This window comes from Sapajus apella, unplaced genomic scaffold (genome assembly GCF_009761245.1).
Source record: "Sapajus apella isolate SASKATOON/1434 unplaced genomic scaffold, GSC_monkey_1.0 scaffold18, whole genome shotgun sequence".
Lineage (NCBI taxonomy): Eukaryota > Metazoa > Chordata > Mammalia > Primates > Cebidae > Sapajus > Sapajus apella.
The window spans coordinates 15,345,017-15,372,319 of NW_022436958.1; the positions used below are offsets into that span (position 1 = coordinate 15,345,017).

A 27,303-nucleotide genomic window follows, 5' to 3' on the forward strand; every position below is an offset into this window, starting at 1 on the left:
AAAATTTAAGTTGTCATTTAAAAAGCAGGATTAATATGTATTATTTTAAATCATGAAAGTAGTTTTAAAAATCATTAAATAGTTTTTCTTTTCTTGCGAAAGTACCGAGCTAATATTTTCTTGATTGTGTTTGACTCTCTCCATCTCGGGAGTGACAGGTAAAGGGGTTCCCTTGCCCATGTTTTCTTTGTATAACACCTGTGCGATGAGAAAGCATCCAGAAAAACAACCATGAGTAACATTTCATTTCTTGGGATGTTTCAAGTGTGAGGAGAAAACAGTCATCCAAGGAGCCAGAAGTTATTTGCTGACAAACTGCCACTGAATACTTTAGTGGAAGCCATTGTTGGGATGGGGAATCTGCACCCTCTAGAGAAGCAGGGACCTCAGCTACTGGGGAAAGGCTGTCAGAGTTACTCATGTTAATTTTTTTTTTTTTCATTTTTGTGAGCATGGTGCCTCCTAAACAAACGAGGATTTGAGACTGTTAGAACTCGGCGTTGTTACCCACACAAACAGAAAAACTCATTATTTTTAAAAGAATGTTTAAAAATATCAGATGAAATAAAAAATCAAAGTTAACTGTATTATAAAACCGGGAATGGTGTTAGGCTAGAAGCACCCCAAAGGAAAAAGGGATAAATTTGCTAAAGGAATGCACAAAATTTATGTTGTCTTTAAAAAGTAGGATTAATATGTATTATTTTAAATCATGAAAGTTTCTAAAATCATTAAATGAGTAGTTTCTTTTCTTTAGAAAGTACCGAGCTAATATTTTCTTGATTGTGTTTGACTCTTTCCATCTCGGGAGTGACAGGTAAAGGGGTTCCCTTGCCCATGTTTTCTTTGTATAACACCTGTGCGATGAGAAAGCATCCAGAAAAACAACCATGAGTAAGTAACATTTCATTTCTTGGGATGTTTTAAGTGTGAGGAGAAAACAGTCGTCCAAGGAGCCAGAAGTTATTTGCTGACAAACTGCCACTGAATACTTCAGTGGAAGCCATTGTTGGGATGGGGAATCTGCACCCTCTAGAGAAGCAGGGACCTCAGCTGCTGGGGAAAGGCTGTCAGAGTTATTCATGTTATTTTTTTTTTTTTTTTTTTTCATTTTTGTGAGTATGGTGCCTCCTAAACCAACAAGGATTTGAGACTGTTAGAACTCGGCGTTGTTAACCACACAAACAGAAAAACTCATTATTTAAAAAAATTTTTGAAAATATCAGATGAAGTAAAACATCGAAATTAATTGTATTATAGAAATGGGAAAGTATATCCTTTTGTAATATAAAATATATTAGAAGCAAAGGAAGGGAAATGAGTTTAAAACAAAAAATAAATGTAAGGATCAGTTTAATTCTGAAGTGGCATTTTTTCCCCTTTCTTTTCAAAATACCGAGCTAAGGTTTTCTTGATTGTGTTTGACTCTCCGCATCTCAGGAGTGATGGGGATTGGAATTCCTGTCCCCAGGTTTTCTTTGTATAGCACCTGTATGGTAAGAAAGCATCCAGAACAAAAAAAAAAAAAAAAAAAGCAATCAATCAATCATTTTCCCCCTGCTTTGGAGCAGTTGGGAGTGGGAAGGGAGGAAGAGAGTGAATTAGAGGAAGAGAAGTACCAGAAGCTTTTAGACTCAACCTGTTTGAGCCTTTTAAAGACATCTTCAAAAGCAAAGGAATGCAGGAAAGAGCAACAAAAACTAAGAAATAAGAAAAAGTTTTGTTATTTTCCTTGTTTGAATTAATCTCTGCAGCGCTGAGCAACCGTGAAAGAGAGGAATTAGTCTTTCCCAGCTTGTTACACGGAGGGAAAAAAATAGAAACAGACGAGAGACAGAAACAAAACCAAGGAAGTTATTTTTGACTTGAAAATGCTATTAATAAAATCACGTAAGGATATTTGGGTTTTACAAGCATTTTATATATGGAGACATATACACACAAACCTTCTTTTGTTTACTTCAAAAGAAGTCAAAGTATTTAACCTTTAGTTTGGGTAAACATATTGGGAAGAACAATGTTTAAGGCAAATGGAGAGCAATGATAAGGTGCTAAAAACAAAAAAAAAAAGAAACTTCAAAATATCTGTACAAATACCAGTAGAGACAGAAGAGGTTAGAATAATAAATGAGCCTGATAGTCGGATCTTTGCAGAATACATTTGTTTTAAGCTTTAGGTTCAGATCAACTTTGCCAAAGCAGGATAAATGTGGATGCTTAGACACTGAGAATGTTATATTTGTAAAAGCCAGGAATATAATAACACTTTTTAAAAAATTAAGTTAAATGATTGTATTAATGTTTTACCAAAATGGAGAAAACTGATTCGTGGGAAATGGCAGCATTAAGTTGGGAAAATGACAGGTCAAATTTTTTATTGGAATGAGTTGATTAGATTTTTAAAATCTAGCCATTAATATTTTTTAAACTTTTAAAAAGTAGTTAAAGGAATTTTTCATTTTTAAATACCGAACTAAAGTTTTCTTGATTGTGTTTGACTCTCTCCATCTCTGGAGTGATGGGGATTGGAATCCCTTTTCCAACGTTTTCTTTATACAACACCTGTATGACACAAGAAAGCATCCAGAAGAAACAAGAGCAATCAAAACAGCCCTTTCGTCTACCTTGTGGAGAATCTAGTCTGAAACTACAGACATCAGACAGAAAAGACAAATTCAACAAGTCAACCTCTCTGTTCACGCACAGATCTGGGTGAGAACATGTTTTGTATTTCCTTAGTGAAATGTTACTGTATTTGATATTCACCTTTTTACTGTAACTTGAATATAAGTATTTCCTGTGCCAGGAATTAAGGAAAAAAATACAAATAATTTCCTAAGACCATTAAAATAGTCGGTGTACAATAGAAAAATTGTTGAAGTTATATTAGCAAATATTTGTTTTCTTTACAAAAGACATTTGTTTTACAGTATCAGAAATATTTAACAGGCCAGATCTATGCAATATGGCAATTTGGTCTTTGTCATTAAGTTCGGATTGTAGAGATGGTCAAGTCTAAAAGTCACTATATGGCATTGTCTACTTTCCACAGTATCTAATAGGCTTATCCACCACTGGACAATTTAGCCTAGGTGCAATCTGTGTAAAAATGCAAATGGTTACTTTAAAAAAAGTCCAGAATCATCAGGATCATTAAGGTTTCAAATAGATACAAAAATAATATACTTATTCTAGTACAGAAGAAAATAATTAGAAAGTAATTTTGAAATTATTGCAAGCCTTTAAATAAAAGGAATAATAATAATGAACCCACGGGGAAAACAATGAATGTAACATTCCAAAAGACATATTAACTTACATTGAAAATTTAACAAAATTGAAGGATTGTTAGTGAATAGTAATTAAAAACGAAACAGAACAAAAAGACGGTGGGACCAAAGAAAGTTACTGATCTAATTATGTCAAAGAATCAAACTTTTAGAATATATTTAAACTGACAATTAAAAACATTTTGGATTAATTTCTACTCCCTCCCAAAAAAAATCCAACTAAATTTTCCTAATGACATTTGATTCTCCATCATAGGTATAAGTGAACCTAAGATCTTTATATAGAAGTTTCAGAGTTTTGTATTATTTTATAATATACAAATAATTTTTGTCTTAGAGGTTTTCAGCAACAATATTAATAAAAGAGAAAGTAACATTAAATATAAGCTTATGATCTTATTGTATATTTAAAAAAATCAGAAGGACTGGATTTCTATCCATGAAATGGCTAGTTTAGAACAAGTATCAAAATAAGATTTCTTTCTTCCTTTTTTTATTTTTACTTTTTGAGACAGGGTCTCACTCCTGTCACTCGGGCTGGAGTGCAGTGGCACAATCACAGCTCACTGCAGCCTTGACTTCATGGGGCTCAGACGATCTTCCTACCTCAGCCTCCTGAGTAGCTGGGACTACAGGCATGCACCAACTACCATGCTTGGCTAATTTTTTTCTATTTATAGTAGAGATGGAATTCACCATGTTGCCTAGGCTGGTCTCAACCTCCTGTGCACCAGCAATCTGCCTGTCTTGGCCTTCCAAAATGCTGAGATGACAGGTGTGAGCCACCACACCTGGCCCAAAATAAGATTTCTTTTGGTTTCAATATTGAGCAATTTTCTTTCTTGGTGCTACTGTTTATCTGAATAGGGTCTATGTTAAGATGATTCCTGTTCCCAAGCAAGAGCCACCATTTCTACATGTGGCTTCAAGTCCAGTATCTTTTCTTGCATCTCTAACCCAGCAACATCAGATTAAAAAGAATTCAAAGTAAATAAGACCTTTAGTGTTTGGTTTTTCTTTTCTGGAAATCAATTAACTTCAACAGTCCCAACAGTAACATAAAGGTGAAAAGAGAAGGAAAGAAAAAGTTTTAAGGGACTATTATAGAAGTATAAAGTGTTAGAATCAAATGGTGAGTAGGAGATCTGGAAAACAGAAGGATTCAGTTGGTGTGACTTAAAAGATTTTGTTAAATTGATTATTATGAAGGGATGAATAATAAGATGTTCTGTTTTATAGAAATTATTATTTTTTTAATATGGAGTTAAAGAGCTTTCTCCCAAATACCGAGCTAATGTTTTCTTGATTGAGTTTGACTCGCTCCATCTCAGGAGTGACAGGTAGGGGAGTCCCCTTGCTCAAGTTCTCTTTGTACAATATCTGTGTGCACAAAACCAACAAACAAATCAACCTGGACCCACCTTTTAGGTAGATTTAACCTAAAAAAAAAAAAGAGCCTAAAGGTATTTTTGTTGTTTTATGATGAAGTAAAATAGACCTAAATAACATTTTAAAACAGAGTAACTATAGATCCCCTTTGGACACTTAGTCACACACAGGATGTCTGTCTCTAAAAGACATCAGTAAAACACAGCTGCCAGGCTGCCGGCAGGAGTGGCTTGACTTACGTAGGCCTTCTCTCAAAGACAGTTGTATCAAACAGCATTCAAACTAATTGAAATTACTACTATCCTGAGTTGTTGGTAACATTAAATTAGGGAACCAAAGAAAGAAAGGAGAGAGAAAGGCAGGTTTAGGGGAACAAAATAAAGAATAAATACCAAAAGCTAAATAATACTAGCTTTCAATGATCCTGAAGGTTTTCCAAAGGAAAAATTTTATCTTGCATAGCGTACAAAAAATAGCTGAGACAAGTAAATTATATTTCTGAGTTACTGTGAATTGCTGTGTTGTCTTTGAATGAAAATGTTTAAGAATGACATTCCTTTAAGAAAAGCTGCAAACACAGTGACCTCCAATGAGATTGGAAACTATTCTTCTAAGTGAAGTAACTCAGGAATGGAAAACCATTGTGTGTTCTCACTGATATGTGGGAGCTAAGTTGTGAGGATGCAAAGTTGTTATAAGAATGATACAATGGACTTCGGGGTCTTGAGGGGAAGAGTGGGAGTGGGGTGATAAAATACTACAAGTATGGTGCAGTGTATACTGCGTGGGTGATGGGTGCACCAGGATCTCACAAATCACCACTAAAAAACTCATGTAACCAAATACCACCTGTACCCCCAAAACTTATGGAAAAATAATAAACATCTAAACAGAAAAATCTTCAAGAAAAGCTGCAAACACAGAATACATCAAAAAGCCACAATAAATACAAATAAAATTCTAATTATCATTGTCTTTTGAAGGGGCGTTAGGTTTTACTTTTGACTTCTGCCACACCAGTTAGAAACACCTACTGTTATTAAAGGAGGGATCGAGGAAGAAAGCATTGAGTATTACAGGTTTTTAAAGAAAGTGATAAATATCTATGTTTTAGAGAAAACACAGTTAAAATTTCACACCAGAACTAAATACTAAATTAGATTTGGGTTGAAAACAGGTAATATTTGGTACCATTATTTTCATTATATGAATTTAGTAATTTTAAATTTGTAAGGTGTTATCATTTTAAATAAAATTGAGGATTTTTTTTTTTTTTTTTTGGTCCCCTAAGAAATACCGAGCTAAAGTTCTCTTGATTGCGTTTGACTCTCTCCATCTCTGGAGTGATAGGTGTTGGGATTCCTTTCCCCAAATTTTCTTTGTACAAAACCTGTGAGATACAAGAAAGTATCCAGAGGACATTTAAAACAAGCACAGAGAGTAAGGAAGGGAGGAAATTGGGGGAAGGGGTTGTGTGTGAGGAGGCAGTTTTTTAGTAAGTAATATTTAGTAAGGATAATGTTTTTACTTTTTTACTTCACAGTTTATAGGATGAACTCTACAGTGCTAATTCTGGAAATGAAAAAGTACAATGGAAAGCATCAAGTTATAGGATATAACATTGAGGAATCTTGTTAATTCTACTTACAGTATTTCAGATCTAGTCAAGTCACTGAAAATGTTAAAGCATAATTGGAAATGTGAGTCATTTTATATTAAGATGGCTTTGCTCAGGTAATAATATACATCACACACAGACATACACAGAATTGTTGTTAAGATGTTACTTTCTTTAAAAAAGGTGGGTTATGTGGTAAATTTCTTATGGGAAATAGTTTTTTATATATTCATAAATACCGAGCTAAAGTTCTCTTGATTGCGTTTGACTCTCTCAATCTCTGGAGTCACAGTGGTTGGAATGCCTGTTCCCAAGTTTTCTTTGTACATAACCTGTAGAAAATAATTAGAATACCCGGAAAGGTAAAATGACCATGAATCCTTTAGATAGCAGCTACATGTGGGCTATTTGGGGGAAACTCATAAAAACAATCTAGCTCTCAAATACAACATACAAGGAATAGGGGGGAACTTCCATAAATATTTATGTTCTCTTTTCAAAGGTAGTAACAACTTTCACTACTTTGAAAATTGGGCACTAAATTAGCATTTTCTATAACCACTTGGTATATACCTAAAATGCATTAAATAATTAATAATAAATTTACCAATGGGAAAAATCCAGCCATTTTAGCATTGGTGCCTTGAATATAGGAGGCCTGCAGTAGACTTGTGCTTAATGAATAGATTGCTTGGTTTAAAATTTTCAAATCATAGGATACGCTATTCCTTCAGGCTTGTTGAGAATTTTCTGTTTTGTATATTCTAATGAATGTTCCTAGCTGGCTCCTAATCTATAGGATCCTAGTCCCTGGATATGAGGAGGTTTAATCAGTTTATTTTTCAGGAGGAGCATCTTTACCTGAAATTTTTATTGCCGATGGCTGGATGAAGTAAACTAGTGTTTTCTGAATTGGGAGAAGTCCAATTTTTTGGTAGTAGTATCGAAGGACTATGCATTTTAATGAAAATGATAAGGAACTTCCACTTTCCAAGCTTCTTGCCTCCTCAAGTTTTCAGCCTAAAGGACTGAATGGGTTCTTTTAAATGGATAGATTCCCTGCTGTATTAGTGCATGGGATGGGGAGCAACATAACCAGATTTTAATTCTTAAAAGTCAGTGACAAGCTAGGGGTGATAGTTTTGTTTTGCAAGGAAAGTTTTAGAAACCTCTGAACATCTACCTTCTTGGTAACAAAGTTGCATTTCTTTATTCTTTACCCAACAAAGCAACAGAATTGATAATGGACAACAGCACAAAACAAAATTAAAAGCAAGAAGTTGTAATGCAAAGTGACAAAGGAGCCTGGGCTAACTTTCTCATATTACAGGACACAAAACTCTAAATGAAATTTGGACCACAAGGGAGCCAGAGTATAAGCAGGGAATGAGATCTTAATAATATGAACAACCTGCAAGAGAAATGTCAAGTATCTCTTAAAGAAAATCAAGAGTTCAGTCCTCCAGTGACCAGGGGAATCCGAAGACTAAGGTCCTCACCTTTTATTGGCCACAAACTATTTCCCAGACTTCATAGTCTCTTGCTAGTAGCCAACACCTGCCTAGAATCTGTGATGGGAAAACGGGGTGGGGTCTAGAGCCAGGGCTTGACAAAAGCTCAGGAGAAACGTGCTGCTACTTCAGGTGTGGGGGGCACCCGACCCTTAATAAATTGTACACAGGTGCCTGAAATTCCCATGAGAGCGCAGGCTTAATATATAATATACCACTGTAGGTAGATCACAGCCTGTACCACTGCATTTACAAGATGATGACAGCAGAGAATACAGGATAAGAAACCTTGAAATTGGGAAGGGAGAAGAGACTTCACAAGTCTGCCTAGGGTCTTTTTTCTACACAGGGGAATCCTATCATTCATATGATATGTCATACATAACACACACACACACAGAGCCGTTTTTTATATACACATAAAACCAAAGTATGCTATACTACTTATATGTATATGCTTTGGTTAAATTACTTGAGATCGTCCCAATAACCTTATTACTACCATCAAAACATTTTACTTTGGAAACAAATGGCATGAAAATTAAGAAGCCAAGTCCATGAGCTTCAAGTAAGTGACAGGTGGGGAAAAAAAGCCAAGTCCCTTCTTCTCCTTTATTATGAGAAGAGAGGTTTCTTACTACTTTTGTAACTGGTAGCAACCCCATCAAGTCAAAGGGAGGGTTCACAACATTCCCCAAGGCATGGAAACCCTTGGTAGGAAGCAGAAGGGATGAGAGAAAGCAGGATAGCAATTGGAAGATGGGCAGTCACACAAATGCAAGCTGAGAGTATGGCCACTACCGAGCTAATGTGCTTCTGCGTCTCCTTCACACGTTTCACTTCAGGCAGGTCAGGGATTGGAGTTCCTTGTCCTATTGTTTCCTTATACTTCACCTGCAGATTTTAAAATGGGAAAAGAAAGGTATTATATGACGTGCTGGACAGTTACTCTTACCAACATGTACATATGTTTGATTAGTAGTCCCCAAATTTTAAAAATCACAATTTAAAAAACACAAGCTTTATACTTAGAGTGAAAGGGACCTCATTCTAATATTGGGTAAGAGGAGAACAATTCCAAGGACAGGGACACTTTGTCTCTCTCTTGTCTCTTTGGGGCAGAGGTGGGGGCCCCTTTATAGACTGCAGCCCTTTCCTGTATACCCCAATGTGTTTATGCCCAGCAGGTCATTTGACTAGCACAAATAGATTCACATACATGTATCCAGGAAGGTTGGTTCTTTGACTGTACCGGATTCTACCTTCTCAAAAGCCTCTCTGTTTTTCATATCGAATCTCTCCCTCATGAAAACCACCAAAGCACTGCACTGAATATGAGATGACTCTAGCCACTGGCGCACACTGTGTGTTGGTGGTGGCACACAAGCACCTATTTTAGCAATATAAGCTGTTTCTAGTGACAAAGTCTTTGAGTACAACTCAGGGGTCACTGTAAATTATCAAAGGGAGGCAAAAAATGTGGGATGTGCATCCACTGTGTCTTTACCGAGCTAATATGGTCCTGTGTTTGTTTCACTCTCATCATCTCAGGTGTCTTTCCAATTGCCGTTCCTGGTGAGACATCCTCTTTATATAAAACCTGGGCATTCAGAATCATGACAGTGTTACAAAGAAGAAAGGAAAACCCAGCAGTTTCTGGAGAAAGACTAGGACACATGACTTCTGTGAAAACAAGACACTAGATGATGATCCAGGCAAGTGCCAGAGCATCACACCTGACATTTCCACATCAGTATCAGTGACTCATACCAGATACGCAACATGCATCACCTTCCAGATCTTAAGATTTCTTTTAAGATTATGGTACCATACTAACACAGATGAGAAAAGCCAGGAAATGCTAACAACAACAACAAACACAAAATCCATTAAAGAACTGCAAAGTCAGTCAGTTATTTGGGGGAAGGATAAAATAAATCACAGTGTCAAAAAGAAATCCATCTTCTTGGAGCAAGACAACACACGTTACTACTCTGCGATTAAAAAATTTAAAAAGTTACTTTGTTAGCAGATTTAAAGTTATTTCAAATGGTCTTTGGAGAGATGAATTGGAGCAAAGTATGGGGAATTTTAACAAATCACTGCTGGTATTCCTGAGGAGGTTAGATGTTAATTGTCAGTGTAAGGCTAGTATACTTTTAAAGAGGAGAGTGAAATTACTAGGTTAGCATTCAATGGAAAGTAAATAGTAAATATACCGAGCTGAAATTCTTTTGATTTTCTTTTACACGCAGTATTTCTGGCGTGTCTTGAACAACTGTAATTTTTCCTTTACTGTTTTTAAGGTCACACTGGTATTGGAGCTATGAAGAAACAGTAAACATCTTGTTAAGATTTCAACATTGTTTTATTTATTTGTTCTATATTGTGTAAAGGAAAATAAAATCCTGTATCTTTAAAAAAAAAAAAAAAAAAAACTCTATGCCACAATAATCATGCTCTGGTAACCTAAGGTAAATTATTTCATAAGAGTTTTGTGGAAAAACTAATTTTAAAAAACATATAAAGCTAGGGGTTTGTTTTTGTTTAAGTATCTCTTGCTTAGATTTAACTTTGAAAAAGATAAATGTCACCACTAATAGAAAGCGATGATAGTTCACGTTCAGTAAAGGAAGCCACTGACAGGGTTTAGGATACACCACCCCAAAATATGGCACCTTGTCATTTCAAACAACAGCAGAAGCAGGAGGGTCTCTGGCCTTCTCTCACCGTTTTTTCCTAAAGCGGATAATAATTCTCTGACCTTCCTCTAAAGCAGGCGATAAGCCTCTCCTTCCCGAAGGGTCCTTCATAGACCCAGAGGAAGGAGCCAAAGACACAGAGACACTAGAAGAATCTGAACAAACAGGCCTTGCTAAACTCCCTGTTTATTACCATTGGATCATACCCTCTCTGTCCAATCACTCTGCATCTCTGTCCATAAAAATACAAGCATTTCCCTGTTTCTTTGGGTCGTCATTTCTGAAGGTTTTATTAAATAAATTGTATGTGTTTATCTTGTTAATCTCTCTTTTGTTACAGGGGTTTTACACCTGTTACACCACCAAGGAAGGAACAGATGAGTCTTTCATGCTGTGATTTGGGATTAATACAGAAGGTGAGCCCAGAGATGAATCGAACACACATTAACTGGGGCAGGATGGGAGTTGTAGAGAGCTGCACAAAGCCCCACTGCAGGCCTGGGGCATCCAGAGGCATCCTCCTCAGCACCTCCAGGGGCCTGTGGGCTGTGCCTTACATTTAATACAAACTTACAAGGCTGAAGTTCTTTTGGTTCTCCCGGACTCTCTGCATCTCTGGGGTATCCAAAACGGTCTCATAATATGACATGGACTTCTCAGCATCTTCCTTGTACTTTTTCTGGGAATAGATTCCAAGAAATAAGGAGGGTAAACACCACAGGGATATAGGCCAATGGGACCTAAAATAGCCCTTCCAGCTCAGTAGAGGGAAAGTCCTTTGTATTTTCTTAACTGTCCAAGGATGTTAGGGCATTGCAAGGCAGAACCCTTTCAGTCAAAGAGCACCACACTTTTTCTTTCCAGGAAAGCTGAGCCCAGACATTGAATAGGACCTACTGTCATGGCAAAGCTGGCAGAGGGGGGACCTTCCTGGCTGGTCCACAGGAGGGTAGTCACAGCCAGCAAGGCCTGGAAAGGGAGATGGGGATGCCTCCAGTGGCAGTAGTCATCGCTGATCTGGTTGAAGCTATGTAGTCAGACTACTCAACAGGCAGACAGACAGAAGCTGGAGGGTTAAGAGCCAAAGACATGACCTCTAGAAAGTCTTAGCTGGTGACAAGGAGATGTTCTCTAAGCCGTGAGCAGGTGCAGTCACGGCTCCCCTGCAGAACTGAGCAGGCAAACAGGCCCAGAGGCATTTCCAGAATATGGCTGTGATGCTGCAGAAAGTAGCTGACAGGACTGGCAGCTCTACTAAACAGACACACCTGGAGCACCACTGAGGCCTGCTGACTGGCCAAGAACTGCTCAGAGCCAGACATCACTATCCCTTGGGCTCCCCTGTCTTGCCCCAGCCTTTGGCTGGAGAGACATGTCCATAGGCGCCGCTCTTCCAGACACCAGTAGGCAGTCATTCCCACCACCAAACTGTCTTAATTCTCTGCCGCAGAACACTTACTCTGCCTTTAGAGCCTTATTTTTCTTTCATCGCTTGTCACTATGTTCTTTCACTTTTCTCTTTAGCTTAACTTAGCTCCAGTTTCTCCTACTTTTCAGGGAGGTTTGGGTTTATAGGGCTGAGGGTTGAGGAAAGAGACTAGCCATTATTATAATGGAGATGAAACTATTCAATCTCTATTTACATTGTTAATATAGGAATTACATTTATAAGTACTGAAATTTTTAATCTTCCCAAAGACAACAAAGAAGCAGTTTCAGCCAATGAGAGATTTAGGCCTAGATTTTGTTCATCTAAATGGAAGCAAATTAAAGCCAAGATTTTTCTGGAAGGAAATGGTAGTTCACAAGAAACAAATGTTTTGGTCATGAAAAAGTCACCTGGATGATGCTTCTTAGCTATGTAGAGGTAAGGAAAACAGTTCTCATTGTCCTGGGAAAAGAATAGAAACAATCTTCCTTTTCTTCTGTTTTTATTTTTTTTCGAGATTAAGCAAAAGCTGCCTGAACTGGTTTACTGAGCTGGTGCTAATCCCTGAGAGGGGTGATCAGATTTGGACATGGATTTGGACATATTCTGGGAGAAAGGGACCCGAACTCCCTGCTGTTCCCAGACCAAATTGAGGGTTGGGCTATTTCTCATGGCCCAATAATGAGATGCAGATGAACTGGGGATGAAGTTTTTGTTTTTGGTTGTTTTTTTTTTTTTTTTTTTTTTTTTTTTAGATGGAGTGTCGCTCTGTCACCAGGCCGAAGTGCAATGGTGTGATCTCGGCTCACCTCAACCTCCGCCTCCCGGGTTCAAGTGATTTTCCTGCCTCAGATTCCTAAGTAGCTGGGATTACACGCATACACCACCACGCCCAGCTAATTTTTGTATTTTTAGTAGAGACAGGGTTTCACCATGTTGGCCAGGATGGTCTGGATCTCCTGACCTTGTGATCTGCCTGCCTTGACCTCCCAAAGTGCTGGGATTACAGGCATGAGCCACCATGCTCAGCGGAGAGTTTTTATTTCTGTAACCAGTTACAGGGAGAAGGCTGGGAAAGTGTCCCCAGACCAACTCAAAATTATAAAGTTTTTCAGAGCTTATATACCTTTTAAGCTATGTATTTATGCATAAACATTCATCTAAAGACATAAGTGATTAACTTAATTTATTATGTCTGAATTCTGAAGGCCTTCCCTTGGAACCTTAGTAAATTTATTTAATTTAAATGGGTTCAGGTGCTGGGGTGATTACCCTTAAGTTGTATCCTGCTAAATCAGGGAGGTTTGAGGAGTTTCTTCAGACCCCCAATAAACTTGTTTGTGGAGGCCTGGGGAGTTTTTTTAGACCCACAATAAAACTTGTTTAATTCTAAATGGGTCCTGTTAAGAATTCCTTCGTTATTTTGTTATGCTTTAAGGCCCAGGAAAGGTCTAGGCGAAACTTTTGGTGGGCTTCCCTTACATCCCAGCCTTCGTATAAAGGGCACTGGCTTTTAATATTTAATTTAACCACTCAGGTAGTACTGAAGCAGTTGTTAGTGAGACCTGGCCTGCCACACTGGCATTAAGGAGTACTCAGTACAGCAGTCCCCACTTATCTGAGGTTTCACTTTCCACAGTTTCAGTGAACTATAGTTAACCTCAGTCAAAAATGGGTGAGTACATTATAATAAAATGTTTTGAGGGAGACCACATTCATGTAACTACATAACTTTTATTACAGTGTCTGTTGTTCTATTTTATTAATCTCTTACTGTGCTAATTTATGAATTAAACTTTATCATAGGTATATATGTATAGGATAAAAGAGTATATATAGGGTTGAGTATCGTCTGTGGTTTCAGGCATCCACTAGGGGTCCTGGAACATATGCCCCTCAGATAAGGGGAGACTACTGTATAGTATCCTAAATTTGTGAGTCAGCTCACATTTCTTGCATTAACCCCCAAGTATGAGATTTAGAGTTATAAATACAGATTTTCCATTGGAAATTGAGAAGCAAGTTTGTGAAAACACAAGCACCATCTCACCAATATTTACCATTCTCCTATAAATACTGATCTGAATTGGGGAGGAAGTAACTTGCCTGGCTATATTTTAGGCCTTGAGGAACCAGCCAAAGAGAGCCGCAGTAGAGCAGAATAAGTGACTTGATCCCACACTGGGATACAGACCCACATACTGAAGCTTTTGTTTAAAGATCAGCCATATCAAAGGCAAAAGGCTTGTGAGCCTCTCATAACCCAAAGAATGTTGGCCTCCCTGGCTCCCTCAGTGAACACAACATGGTAATTTGGAGCTCATATAATTTTGGTAATGTTTTAAAAGCTAATTATTCTTCCCCATCCCTACCCTTCAAAGAAACATTTCTCCCATTTGAATATACCTGTTTCCTAATCAAGCCATTCTCTAGTGATAACTGTATTTTTCATGTGTAATATTACAACATACAACTATGTATTGCTAATAATGGTTGAAATCACTGTTTCCTTAACCTGATTGGTCATTAAGAGATGATCTGTAAAAATTAAAAACAAAAATAGATTTCCAGAGCCTAACACAGATTTACTACCATCAAAATTCCAGAGTTGGACCAGGGAATCTACATCCCAAGGTGTCTATAAAGCACAGCTGGGGCAGGTTAACTACTGCTTTGGAATTCATTGCTCAGAAGACAAGCACAAATTCTAATCTGGTGCCACTCAAATTGCAGACTCCTTCCCATCACTGATGATCATTAATACAAATGAGGGCATATCCTGGGATGTGAAGAATAGCCTACTTTTCTTCATCTCTCTATTTGTAGGAGGATGGAGAGTTATTCATCATGGAGGAGTCAGGGTTAGACTATGTGGTCTCAATCTCAATCTTGTTAGAGATTAGTAATTATAATGTGGGCTGTCTACTTTGTGTCTTCCAGATTTGCACACATATTTTAAAGCTACGTTATAAGAGATTTTACATGTTAAAATATTGATTCATTAATTATGGGTTGTACCATGTAAGAGTTCTTCAGTACCTTAAAATTCCTGCATCACAGGTGAACCTCTCTCTCTTTTTTGAGACAGAGTCTCACTCTGTTGCGCAGGCTGGAGTGCAATGGCGTGATCTCTGCTCACTGCAACCTCCGCCTCCCAGGTTCAAGCGATTCTCCTGCCTCAGCCTCTGAAGTAGCTGGGACTACAGGTGTGTGCCACTACACCCAGCTAATTTTTGTATTTTTAATAGAGACAGGGTTTCACCATGTTGGCCAGGATGGCCTCGATTTCTTAACCTCATGATCTACCCGTCTCGGCCTCACAAAGTGCTGGGATTACAGGCGTGACCCACCGTGCCTGGACTCTCTTTTTTTTAAAAGAATCTCGCTCTGTCATCCAGGTTGGACTACAGTGGTATGGTCAAATCTGACAGCAGCCTTGACCTCCTTGGCTCAATCGATCTTCCCACCTCAGCCTTCCTAGAAGCTGGGACTACAGGCATGCACCACCACGCCTGGGTAATTTTTGTAGAGACAGGGTTTAGTCATATAGCCCGGGCTGGTCTCAAACTCCTGGACTTAAGTTATCCACTTGCCTTGGCCTCCCAAAGTACTGGGAATACAGGCATGAGCCACCGCGCCTGGCAAATCTCTTTTTTATTGGGAAAAACTGATTTGAAAAGTCTCTTAAGGTATTAATGAAAGGACTTCCATTCTTTCATGATTGGGGGCTGTGAGTGATGGCATGATGAATGTCCTTACCTGGCTTGAAAGATTCTTGACTTGTTGGGCGTGAATGATCTCTGGAGTATCAACCACAGAAGTGAAATTGGCTTTCTCCATTTCTGCTGATTGCTTGTACTTAATCTGTAAAAGGACACCCAATAGTTGGGTAAATGTTTACAATGTGCACAACGAACGGTTGTTGGCTTGATTTGATAAAGAGGTGATCCGTATTTCTTTTCCAAGAGGGACTCATTCAACATTCAACAGACATTTCTTCCTAGTGTGTTCGTAGTTGTATACCAAAGAGTGAGATTCAGCAAGAAAGGTCAAGTCCTAGCTGTTGAGAGACTATCTAGTTGGATGCAGGATGGGGCATGGGTAAGGAGGGATCATCAACAGATAGTAAGACATGGATTGTTTACATAAGAGCTGGGAGGATGACAAGTAAGCAAAAGACCCATATCAACGAGCATTAGACAAGGTAAGATGCCTAAAAGTGGTTCTAAACTTAGGGCTTGAAAGGAGAGAAAGAACTCCCAAGATATTCTAAGCAAGGAATTCTTGGCATCAAATGAGGAGTGGATTGACTCAGAAACAAGGCCAGGATGTCAAGTCTGCCCCAGCTCCAAACAGCTGCTTAGTTCCTCAACTTCTGCCCTTTGCCCTGAGTGTCCCCAGAGCCTATAAACTCAGAAAGGCAGACAGCAACAAGCCTGGCAAAGGGTCCTCCATTCTTTCATTGGGGTGGATTCTTCCAGGCAGATGTTTAACAATGCCATTGTATGCATGTGACTGTCACTGACCAATAAATCAGATGGCAGAGGGACACATCATGTCCTTAAAATCACAACCACTTTCCTGAAAGATTGACATGGAATAGCAGCACTGACCTGACTGGCAATATCAGTAGCATTCCTAGCCCTCATAAAATCTGGAGTTTCATTGGCCATGGCATTCAGGCCTCTTCCTTTGACTTCCAGTTCCAGGTCTCGCTTATATTCTTTCTATAGTAACATTAAAAGAAAAAAAAAGGTACCTAAATTTTACTGCTAGGTAATGAACGTACAGCGTGAATATAAATCCACATAACACGCCACCTCAGTTGTCACAGATAGTGTCTCTTACTACTGTTCACCTTCACTCTTCCATGCAGTAGGATAAAGTGGTGTCTGCAGAAGACCCCTGGAGGAAACTATTCTATGCAAGTCAATATGAGTCAAGAGGCCTCCTTTTGAATACTTTCAGCATTCTCTGCTTAGAAAACTAGAATGTAAAGTACATTGTACATCTGGTTTGGTACATGACCAAGATTACACTTAGGTGCATACCACTCTGGTGTAGTGTTTTTATATAAATGAGCACACCAAATATATCAAGTTAAATAATATTAGATAATAGATTATGATAACCACTACAGAAACGTATACTGTTATAATATCCATTCATCAGAAATTGAGATATGTTTTATGTAATAGTTAACAATTATGCTGGATGTGGAATCTGAAAATCAAAAGCTCTTTTTCTCTATTCTCTGTTTTTGTTCTGCTTGTTTTGGTGTGATGTGGCTAACAAAGCAGTGATGTTCTATGAATTATGTGCAGTCAGCCAGCTGTGGGCCTACCTCATTGAGGATCTGAGTGGCATTCTTTGCTCTTAGCATGTCAGGTGTATCTTCCATTTCAGTGAGGCCCTTCCCACGGATGCTTTCCTCTAGATCTTTCCTGTACTCTTTCTATATCATGAAAGAAAAGCGACAACACTGAGAAGAAAGCTCAGATTGATCCTCTTAGGCAAAGGGGAGAAAAAAAAAATAACAATTCCAGTTTTTAAAGGGTTCATAGTTTAGTAAGTAAAAAAATGAATAAAGGCAGGGTATAAGCATAATCAGTTAACATTAAATATCAAATAAAAACTTGAAGTTCATAGAATGCTAAGGTAATATTCAAATAAAAAAGTAGAAGAATTAACATGGGTAATAGATTAGGTGGTAGTACCAAACACTTGAGAACCCAGTTTGAAACCCACAGTTAGATGGTGATGCAAATGGTAGGAGGAACACATTAATGAGTGTCATTAGTGCAATTATTTGGATTAAGAGGGAAAGAAAAGACCAAGTGGGCACTACCTCGCTTGCTATTTTGGTTGCATATTTGACATGTAACAAAGCTGGTGTGACCTCCAGGCCAGTCAGGTTTCTGCCTTTAATGGACTCTTCATAATCTTTCCTATATTCTTTCTAATGTAAGTAAGAAGGAAAGACAAGTTAAAAAAAATTTTATTACAATTTATCTCTCAGTATCAGAAAGAAAAAAAAATACAGCATTTTCTATGTATGGGCTCTTAACTTGATCATAGTTCTGCTAATGGTCACACATTTGAAACATGTATGATTGTTCTTGAAAGACTTTGTCTGGAGCAAATGGCCACAAGGAAACTCAGAGGCTGAGACACTTTGATGGGCCCCTCACTCATCAGTCTAACTGGGGCAGGCCCTTCACAGAGCAGGAGGATGGATGCACCATCAAGACTGAATCCTCTGTCATTTCTTCTGAACTTTCCCATACCTTTCTTAAGGTGACAAAAGATTTTATTTCAGAATTACAAGTCAGTGATGCAAAAGGAAAAAAAAAAATCCCAGAAGAAGGAGAGCCTAAGGCTACCAAATGCTAACTTGCTTTTTTTCATAATCATGACCTGGTTTTTTGATATGGGGTCTTGCTATGTTGCCCAGGCTGGTCTGATCTCAAACTCCTGAGCTGAAGTAATCCTTCCACCTCAGGATTCTGAGTAGCTGGTACTATAGGTGTATGCCACCACACTCAGTTTTGACCTATTTTTTAAAAATCACTGAATAGACTAGGTGGGCAGTGAGACACAGTGGAATTCTGCGATTTTGTCCACTCTGCCTCCCTGCCCCATCTTCTCTCCAGTCTCCAGACTTGGTTGACTCACAGAGGGACTTGGGATAGATGTTGGGACTCTACTTTTGTAATTTTGTTATTTTAATGAATTTTATATTTACAGAAAAGTCACAGGAATAGTATTAAGAAACTCTCATAGATCCTTTACTCAGATTCACCAGTTCTTTGAAACCATTTTAAAGTTTTGATGATCAGGCATTCTATCACCAGAAAGCTCTACGAACTGCTACTTTTATTTAAAACCATATCTCTTTGTAGCTGGAGAGAGAGAGGAAAATAGAAATTCCAGATAAACCCATTTCCCATTGAAAACAGACTTCTAAGATTTAAAATAAAATTCTATTATTCTCTACTCTTGGTTAAAAATGAAAAGAAAAAAAATAATGCTTCTGTTTACAATTCTAGAATAAGAAATATGGCATCTTAATTTTTGATTATCCGGGGCCTTGTTAAACGTCTTGATCATGGATGCCCTTCTGTTTGGCTTGGGGCATTCTACTAAGAGTAGAGCATTTCAAGGCCAAAGGGGGGTGTCTGTGCGGAGGGAAGTTTTCATTCATAAAGGAAAATTCAAATTACATTCAGTATAACTTGTTTGTGTTAGGAATAGTTTTCCATGTTCTAATTTTACAAAAATGATTGTTGAAATAAAACATATATGGTAAGTATCAACCACCTAGAGCATTTAAAAAAAAAATAACTGAACCACAGGATTTCTGAGATGGAGAAGATTTTAGTGATCACATGTTAAGTTTCATCAGCTACCACTTTTGGATGACAGGAAACTGGCTAGGTCGTGGGCAGAGCTTGTGTTCATTAGTGTGACAGAATCATTGTTGTGTGGTGCGTTTTTTTTAGGACTTACCCCACTCTGCATCTGCTGAGACTCTTTGGCAGTGATGTATGTTGGTGTTTCAAAGTCCAGCATGGGCTTTCCTCGTTCTTTTTCATACTTTTCTTTGTATTTCACCTGGTGATAGAAAGCCATGTTAGATATCTCTCCTCTGGTCAATTCCTAGACAGCAGTTTAAGGATAGTACTTTTTAATTGATACATTCTAACTGTTGGATGGCATCTCATTGCAACTCAAAACAGTTTCCTGTTAAGTTTCAGATCCAGAACATTTTTGTTGTTGTCTGGGTGTTGAGGGGATGGGTACCATTACTGTCTGCAAGGCATAATTAGGATTTGGATTCAATTCAAGGAGACAAAAGAATCATTGACAAGAACCGGCTGAGAGAAATGCTGATGTAAGAAAATGCATGGGGAAAATTACCCATAGATGAGGTGGGTCAATAATTGATGGGTAGCTGTAAACACTTTAAGATTATTAATGCTATCAGCATTAATCAATATTTCTGATAAAAATCCTCAGTTTTTCTTTCATGAGAACGTTTATCAGAAACCTGAGGTCTAGATTGAATGGATAACACATGGAGCTTTATAAGTAAACAACTCTATCTGGGTCCTGACTGGTCATATATTTTATGGAGCCAATAAATTGGTATAAAAATGAAAACTACATATTGACTGACTTGTTAAAAAACTCGACATTCTCAAAAGACCCTCAAGGCTGTTGTATACATACTATTTCCTCATCCTCATAACGTAGTTATTAGGAAAGGGGGGAGCCACATCAATGTTCATACGTGACAGAGAACTGGAAAGACAGAGAAGCGAAAACCCTCATGCACCCAGCACCTTGATGGCAAGGCTCAATCTCCGAGCTCTTGGGGTTGTAACAAGATGTTGGAATAAAGACCTGGGGCATGTACTGCTCACAGAAGATACGAAGACATTTCTAACAGGGGACCTAAATAATGGTGAATTTGTGATATAGGAGGTCATGTGATAGCAAGTTCTTTCCTCTGAGGATCTTTAATTATAGTCATGAATTGCTTAACAACTGGGATATGTTATGAGAAAGGCTTTGCATGCAATTTCATCATTGTGTGAACATCACAGTGCACTTAAACAAACCTAGATGGTGTAGCCTACCACACACCTACACTACATGGGATAGCCTATTGCTCCCAGGCTAGAAACCTGTACAGTGTATTACTGTACTGAAATCTGTAGGCATCTGTAACACAAGAGTAAGTATTTGTGTATTTAGGTATCTCAAAACATATAAAAGGTACAGCAAACATATGATATTAAAGATTTTAAAATGGTACACCTGTATAGCGTAGCTCCATTATAATCTTATGGGACCACCGTCATATGCGGTCTGCCGTTGACCAAAACATCATCCAGTATATGACTATCTTACAAATTTAGTTACTTTGTAAATTCCCAGGAATGCTTTCAGTAGATCTGATCATATCACTTCTCTGTTTGAAATCTTGCTGATAATCCTCTGTAGTGTTCCCTAAGCTGGGACATGAACCCATGGGGCATATGGTGATTACTATGGGGGGTTTATCCCCCCATAACACACTCTTTATGCTTCCAGCCCCTGTTAGTACATAATACAATTGCATGTATATTTCTCAACTATGGGTAGATGTTGCTATAATGTATAACATAAGAATTTGTTTCAATAAGTTACCAAATTCAAAACCCCTTATATCTGTGCATTTTCTCAAACAATGACTATTAAAAATACACCTATCCTGGAGGGAATCTATGAGATTTTTTTTTCACATTTTTCATACTGTAGATGAATGTGCGCCAGGGGAAAAATTGGTCTTGATCCACTTACTATACTCTGTAATTCTGTGGCCTCTTTTAGGTGAAGCTGCTCCAGATTATCAGGTATTGTGTGGTAGTGGCCTTTACTCTTCTCATACTTCTTCTTGTACTGGTACTGAGGGGAAGGAGGCAAAAAAGGCACATCGGTGGAAAAGCTGCTCAGCATTCTTATTTTTCCCCTTTAGATTAGACATTTACACAGCAGCATTGTCAACATCAAACAAAAATTGGCAAACACTAACCAGGATGTTAAAGCTTTAAAAGATGAGAATCCAAGTTCAGTATTGTCAGTTAAGACCTAAACATGTAGGTTACGTGGTTGGTTCAAAGTAGCTGTTATAAATAAAAGGTTAGAAGTAAAAGAAGCTATTCCAGAGGGTATTTCTATGTCCTTAGAGAAAATGCGATGGTTAATTGGAGGGGAAAGTTTAAATTTTCTAAAAAAGAAGCATTTTTGCATTCCGAGAGATTTTACAGTCAATGGAGAATTGGTAGATTAATGTTGTCATTTGGAAGAATACACGCAAATAAGAGAACAGTTTTGTAATAAATCTAGTGTTTTGATAGCAGAGGAAAAGATGCATGTGGGCTCAGAGAAAGAATTTAGTTCCAAATTGGTGAAACCCGATGTTTCTGGAGTAAATGACTGAGCTTACAGAACTGGCAAGTTGGCTTGTATTCAGGACATGATTCATGATCAGAGACTCCTTCATGTCAGTCACAGGTTTGTGAAGTTTCTTCAGGTCAGCCTTATATTTAACCTATGTGTTAAGGGGGGAAAAAAGGAAATCACATAAATAGGAAATGGAACCACACTAATGGAAATCAAAGTGAGATAGCCCATCATCAAACAAATGCTGGAGATGGTGATGAAAAACCATATCTTCTTTATAGTAACCAGAAGGCAGACACAACCCCAGTGTTGGTCAGCAAATGAATGGGTAAACAAAATGTGGCATATATACACAATGGAATATTATTTAGCCATAAAAAGGAATGAAGTTTTGGCATATCCTACAACATAGATGGACCTTGAACATACTATGCTAAGTAAAATAAGCCAGACACAAAAGGACAAATGCTGTTTGATTCCATTTATGTGTACTGTCTGAAACAGGCAAATGCATAGAGACAAAAAGTAGGTTAGAGGTTCCTGGGAGCTGACAGGAGGGAATGGGGAGTTTTTGCTTAATGGTTATAGAGTTTCTGTTGGTAAAAAAACATTTTGGAAATAGTGACAGTAGTTGGATAACATTGTGAATATTATAAATGCTACTGAATTGCACACTTAAAAATAGTTAAAATGGTAAATATGTTTTACCACAATTTTAGAAACATACCTCACTTGCAAGATTATTAGCATCTTTCATGACTTTGTAGAGCTGGCTGTCCTTTGGATTGTATTTTGGTGTCTTGCCCTTTTCTTTGTCAAAATTTTCTCGGTATTTAACCTAACAGCAAATGAAAACACCCAAATTATTCCTGGATATCAGTCAATTTGGGAATTGGGGAATGGTAGAAACACAAATGCCAAAGAATATGCATTGTACGTAGAGCAATCATATAATCTATTATCCAAACTGGGACATTTAGAGTAAAGAAGACACTATTAAGAATGACAAGACAACAGGCATTCAAATATGCAATCATGTGGTATATTTTGCATTGGCCTTGCTCACTTTTATACTATTCAGAGGTATAAAAAATAATCACCTCTTTCCAATGCAAAACAAAAATAAATGGAAAAGGCTTCAGGCTAAATTCAGAGACGTGATTTAATGTACTTGATTTGGAGCATTTTGTCCCTCCTAAATAGTAAAACGAAGAGCATTTTAGGTCTACTGTAAGAAATCCAAAGAGGGGCTGTAAATGATCAAGAAGGTTCAGACGGAAGGAATCTGTTAAATTAGGAGAATTTATTGTTATTTTAAAATAGTACTTTGGATATATTATTTAAAATTTTCAAACTTGGCCCAAAATGGTAAAATTTCTGAGTAAACAAAATTAGAGTTTGGGGTTAATGGCTTCAAGTGTGATTTCACACTAAAAGTAGGCAAAAAGTGAGATATTTTAGAATAATGAGGAAAAATAAGATTGAATATACTTTTAGTATACATAAAAATAAGTTTAGATATGCAAAGGGCTAAATAACTCCAATTTAAAAAATAAGCACAATGCCTTGCATAAACAGTTGCTCAATAAATATGATTTGATTGAATGAAAGGAAGAGACGGTCATTATGCCAAAGTAAAATATGTAAAGCAGATGATAGCTGGGTGCAGTAGCTTACACCTGTAATCTCAGCACTTTAGGAGGCCAAGGCAGGCAGATTGTTTGAGCCCAGGAGTTTGAGACTAGCCTGGGCAACATGTCAAAACCCCATCTCCACTAAAAATACAAAAATTAGCTGGGCATTGTGGTGCACCCCTGTAGTCCCAGCTACTCAGGAGGCTGAGGCAGGAGGATTACTTGAGCCCAGGAAGTAGAGGCTGAAATGAGTCAGGACTGCACAACTGCATTCTGCCTGGGCGACAGAGCAAACCCTGTCTCAATAAGTAAATAAATAAATAAATAAAATTTATTTCTAGAATTCAACAGAATAATGGAAAGTGACAGAAACACCCCCTAAATGAAAAACAAACTGATCCCATTGTCAACAGTATTGTAGAATTAAGGCCAGAAGTAGAATTCCACTAGTTATTCACTCTAGGAAGAATGAAAACTGAGCTGTTTCTAGATGTTAGCCAACTAAAAGGGCAATACTTTACCCTCCAGGAATTCTAGAGTTTCTGTTATTTTGAAGATGAAAGACTCACTACAGTACCCCTCATGCATTGTCACTGCTCTTCACCTCCCCCAACGTGACACATCCAGCACAACAGACACAAAATGAGACCACTCAAATGCTAAAAGCAATGAAATTTGCCACGTCAGAGAAAATGCATTCACAATGCTGAGACTCCTTTACTTTGAATAAAATCCTCAGTGGAAATGCAGAGAAAAAATAAGCATGCAGAACAGTTTGGCATGATGCAGGCACACTGAGACAGACACAAAGAAGTAAAGAAAATGTAATCTAAACAAATGCTACAATGGCTCTTCTCTGAAAAAGTTTCTCTCTCAACATGAAGTGGAAGGTCTGCGAAGGAAAGTGTGAGGTATGAGCTGGTGTTTGGACCAAAGGCAACTTTTCCTAAGAGATACAGAAGTCCATAAAACTAAGAATGTTTCCAAGAGCCGTGAAACACAGAAAAACAAAGTAAACCAGATATGCAGAGTCAAAATAGGGAAGAAAAGATGCAAAAGCCCATCTCAAATGAGAATAAAATCTGCTTCTTTTAGAAGTATGCTAAAACAACTCCTCCTATATTTAGAAGATACTTGTTTCTGAAAAAATATTTTTAAAGCAGCAATCCCATTGGTTCTACTTCAGTTTCTTTTTCTTCTGATAATTTCAAGTTAATTTCAACTTTTTAACTGAAAAAAGGTTATGGCTTCCTTCTCCATAGGAAGTCCTCTAGACAAATGCAGCTTAGTACAACTATTAATATGAATCTGAGTTCAGCACTTTTGGCCTTCCTTTTTGACTGGATCTTCTTAAAACTAGTATAATTTGAAAGGTAAGGACACGTACCAGATTCAGAACTCCAGAAATTCTTGGAACAGTATTTGACTAGCCAGTAATGTAGTAAAACTACATATACTGGCATTAAGGAATGGTGAAGCTTTTTCCCGTTAACCATGGAAGCCAAGAGGCAACTCTGCAATGCCATGTATCAGCAAGTGACAGCCCCCAGGGCTTATAATCCCATCAAGCTCAGATATTGGGCCTATTATGGATGTAGTATAGGAAGGTGATTTTGAATTAATTATATTTTTAGGAGTTTATTTAAAGATCTAATTGTTCAGCTCCTTCTTAGTGAACTGAGATTTATACTGGTGCTTCTAAAGACTGAAGAACAGTCCCAAGTATTAGAAAAGCTATTAAAAGTTTATTCTGTTGATTCATAGTAGGCCTGAACTGAGAAACTATTAAATGCCAATCTTCAGTGTATTAAAAATCAATAATGGCAGATAACTTCAGAAGAAGCAGAGGTTTCTTTGGTTGAAGATGAGATTCTTAGTTTGTTTGCATTTCATCATCATTTAATTTGATCAGTGTCAGCAAACTAATATACTTTGGGAGGCCATCACCATGTCTAGTCTACCTTCCTATTCCAAGTGGTATGTTCCAGATGGAAAGTTTCATGCAGGAAAAGAGGGATGTGTGCAAAAGTATATCCTTTGACAAATGTCCACAGCAATCTACACGTTCCAACACAAAATCAACAGAAAAGAGTACAGCCTGGTCAGTCCCCTGACCAATGCCAAGAAAGTAGATAAGAATCAGAGAAAGAGATAAGGGCTTGCTGGTCTCAGTCTTACATCACTGATGAGTATATTAATTTTCTTAAGATGCCTCATCATAGGGGTGTCATAAGATGCAGCGCCGTGCCCTCTCCTTTGGCCTTTCAGGTATTCCGCCTAGAGTACGCAGCAAGACAGCAAAGTCAGAACAGGGAAAGCCCACACACAGCTGAAGCTCCCTTGGGCCAGGGGCCATACTATGAAGCTGTCAATCCGGAGACCAGCCTTTCACAGGAAGTGAGCCCAGGAAGCTGAGCTCAAAAGGATCTTGTGGGGTCCCATTCTCTATCCCATAGGGTTCACTTAGGATTAGAAATAGGAGCCTCTTCATTTTCAAATCACAAAAGTTTTCAAAATTTCAATATCATAGTTGTTTCTTTGCTTTTAAATTATAATGATATGACGTATATTTAAAAACATATTTAACTTTTTGCATTAATAAGTCCTTATTACATCTCATTACTCTTAGAGATTCCGTTGTTTGTTTTTTTGTTGGTGGTGATCTATCTTGGTTTCAAATACTTACACAATTCCATTAATTTATAATAAAATATGTTACATATGAATTTTAAGTTTAAAAACTTTTAAAAAATAGTATTTGCTTTTCATCAGTCATCTAAACCGTTTGTGTTTTCATAATTCTAACTTGTTCTGTCACTTGAGATTACTGCATTATATCTTCCAAAAGATTGGAATTTCATGTTTGGTATTGCTGAAGTCAGTCACTCACAATGACAAATTTATATCCCAAACCTATTTCTTCAAACAAATATCTGAGAGAACAGACAAGGAAAAAGAAGGTAGGATCTGTAAACTGGAGAATATATAAGATATTCTTAAGCTAAAGTCCTATAGGATCAAACTTGTACTCTACAGATTTGGTGGTAGATGATGGGTTCTCTGAGCTAACGTCTAAAAACCTGTCATAACTTGGGGAATTTACAAGGGAAAATAATTCATGCGGTAACTGGGTTTGGACAACACATATCTGAGTCCATTTGCTTCTCAATAATATAAGATCTGCAAGAATATGGCATTCTCCATTAGCACTTGGTGTATACATTGATCAAACACTTGCCAGACCAAATTGTACATTATTTATCCATGAACAAGTAGTCTGAAGACATCGGCTCATCCCTACTTCCTAGCCCAGGCTATTAATATATGTATGTGTAATGAAAACATATGAATACTTTTATCTGGTTGGATTCTAGAAGTTAGAATTTCATGACTCTTCATGTTAAATCTGCCCCAGGTGACTCAAGTATGAATCAGACCGCAAGGATGCAACTCTTTTTTTTTTTTGAGACGGAGTTTTGCTGTTGTTGCCCCAGACTGGAGTGCAATGGCACGATCTTGGCTCACCACAACCTCTGATGCAACTCTTAAGGCCTGGGGAGAAGTTCCAGTAGGATCTCATAAGCTGATGTTTTTGTCACATAAAGATAGTTAAGCACACAAACACCCAGACAAATGCCCATAAATAGAAGAGTGGAGAACAAGAAAGGTCTAGACAGCTTAGAGGGAAACGAGAAAAGGTCCTCAGTGCACTTTTTATAACTCTCGGAAGCTTTGCATTTTCAATCTGGAAATCACTTCTTCCTGCAAGGTCTGTATAA

At 37.8% G+C, this 27,303-nt stretch overlaps 1 protein-coding gene across 50 annotated transcripts in view; it reads right to left on the bottom strand.

Annotated features, from left to right (window-relative positions):
- NEB (nebulin) overlaps positions 1 to 27,303 on the bottom strand; it is a 204,562-nt gene that overhangs the window by 10,817 nt on the left and 166,442 nt on the right. For 21 of the 50 annotated variants that reach the window (XM_032286403.1, XM_032286401.1, XM_032286400.1 and 18 more), the window contains 20 exons: positions 25,703 to 25,801; positions 22,618 to 22,728; positions 21,934 to 22,038; positions 21,288 to 21,392; positions 19,449 to 19,553; positions 17,788 to 17,898; positions 17,284 to 17,394; positions 16,553 to 16,666; positions 15,699 to 15,803; positions 11,085 to 11,189; positions 10,028 to 10,132; positions 9,316 to 9,408; positions 8,610 to 8,702; positions 6,537 to 6,629; positions 5,977 to 6,069; positions 4,578 to 4,670; positions 2,470 to 2,562; positions 1,397 to 1,489; positions 765 to 857; positions 106 to 198 (listed from right to left, as the gene is read on the bottom strand). In XM_032286403.1, the coding sequence (XP_032142294.1) occupies positions 106 to 198; positions 765 to 857; positions 1,397 to 1,489; positions 2,470 to 2,562; positions 4,578 to 4,670; positions 5,977 to 6,069; positions 6,537 to 6,629; positions 8,610 to 8,702; positions 9,316 to 9,408; positions 10,028 to 10,132; positions 11,085 to 11,189; positions 15,699 to 15,803; positions 16,553 to 16,666; positions 17,284 to 17,394; positions 17,788 to 17,898; positions 19,449 to 19,553; positions 21,288 to 21,392; positions 21,934 to 22,038; positions 22,618 to 22,728; positions 25,703 to 25,801 (2,013 nt within the window). The remainder of the gene's footprint in view (positions 1 to 105; positions 199 to 764; positions 858 to 1,396; positions 1,490 to 2,469; positions 2,563 to 4,577; positions 4,671 to 5,976; positions 6,070 to 6,536; positions 6,630 to 8,609; positions 8,703 to 9,315; positions 9,409 to 10,027; positions 10,133 to 11,084; positions 11,190 to 15,698; positions 15,804 to 16,552; positions 16,667 to 17,283; positions 17,395 to 17,787; positions 17,899 to 19,448; positions 19,554 to 21,287; positions 21,393 to 21,933; positions 22,039 to 22,617; positions 22,729 to 25,702; positions 25,802 to 27,303) is intronic. The other 29 variants (XM_032286405.1, XM_032286372.1, XM_032286371.1 and 26 more) reach the window with 20 other exon arrangements.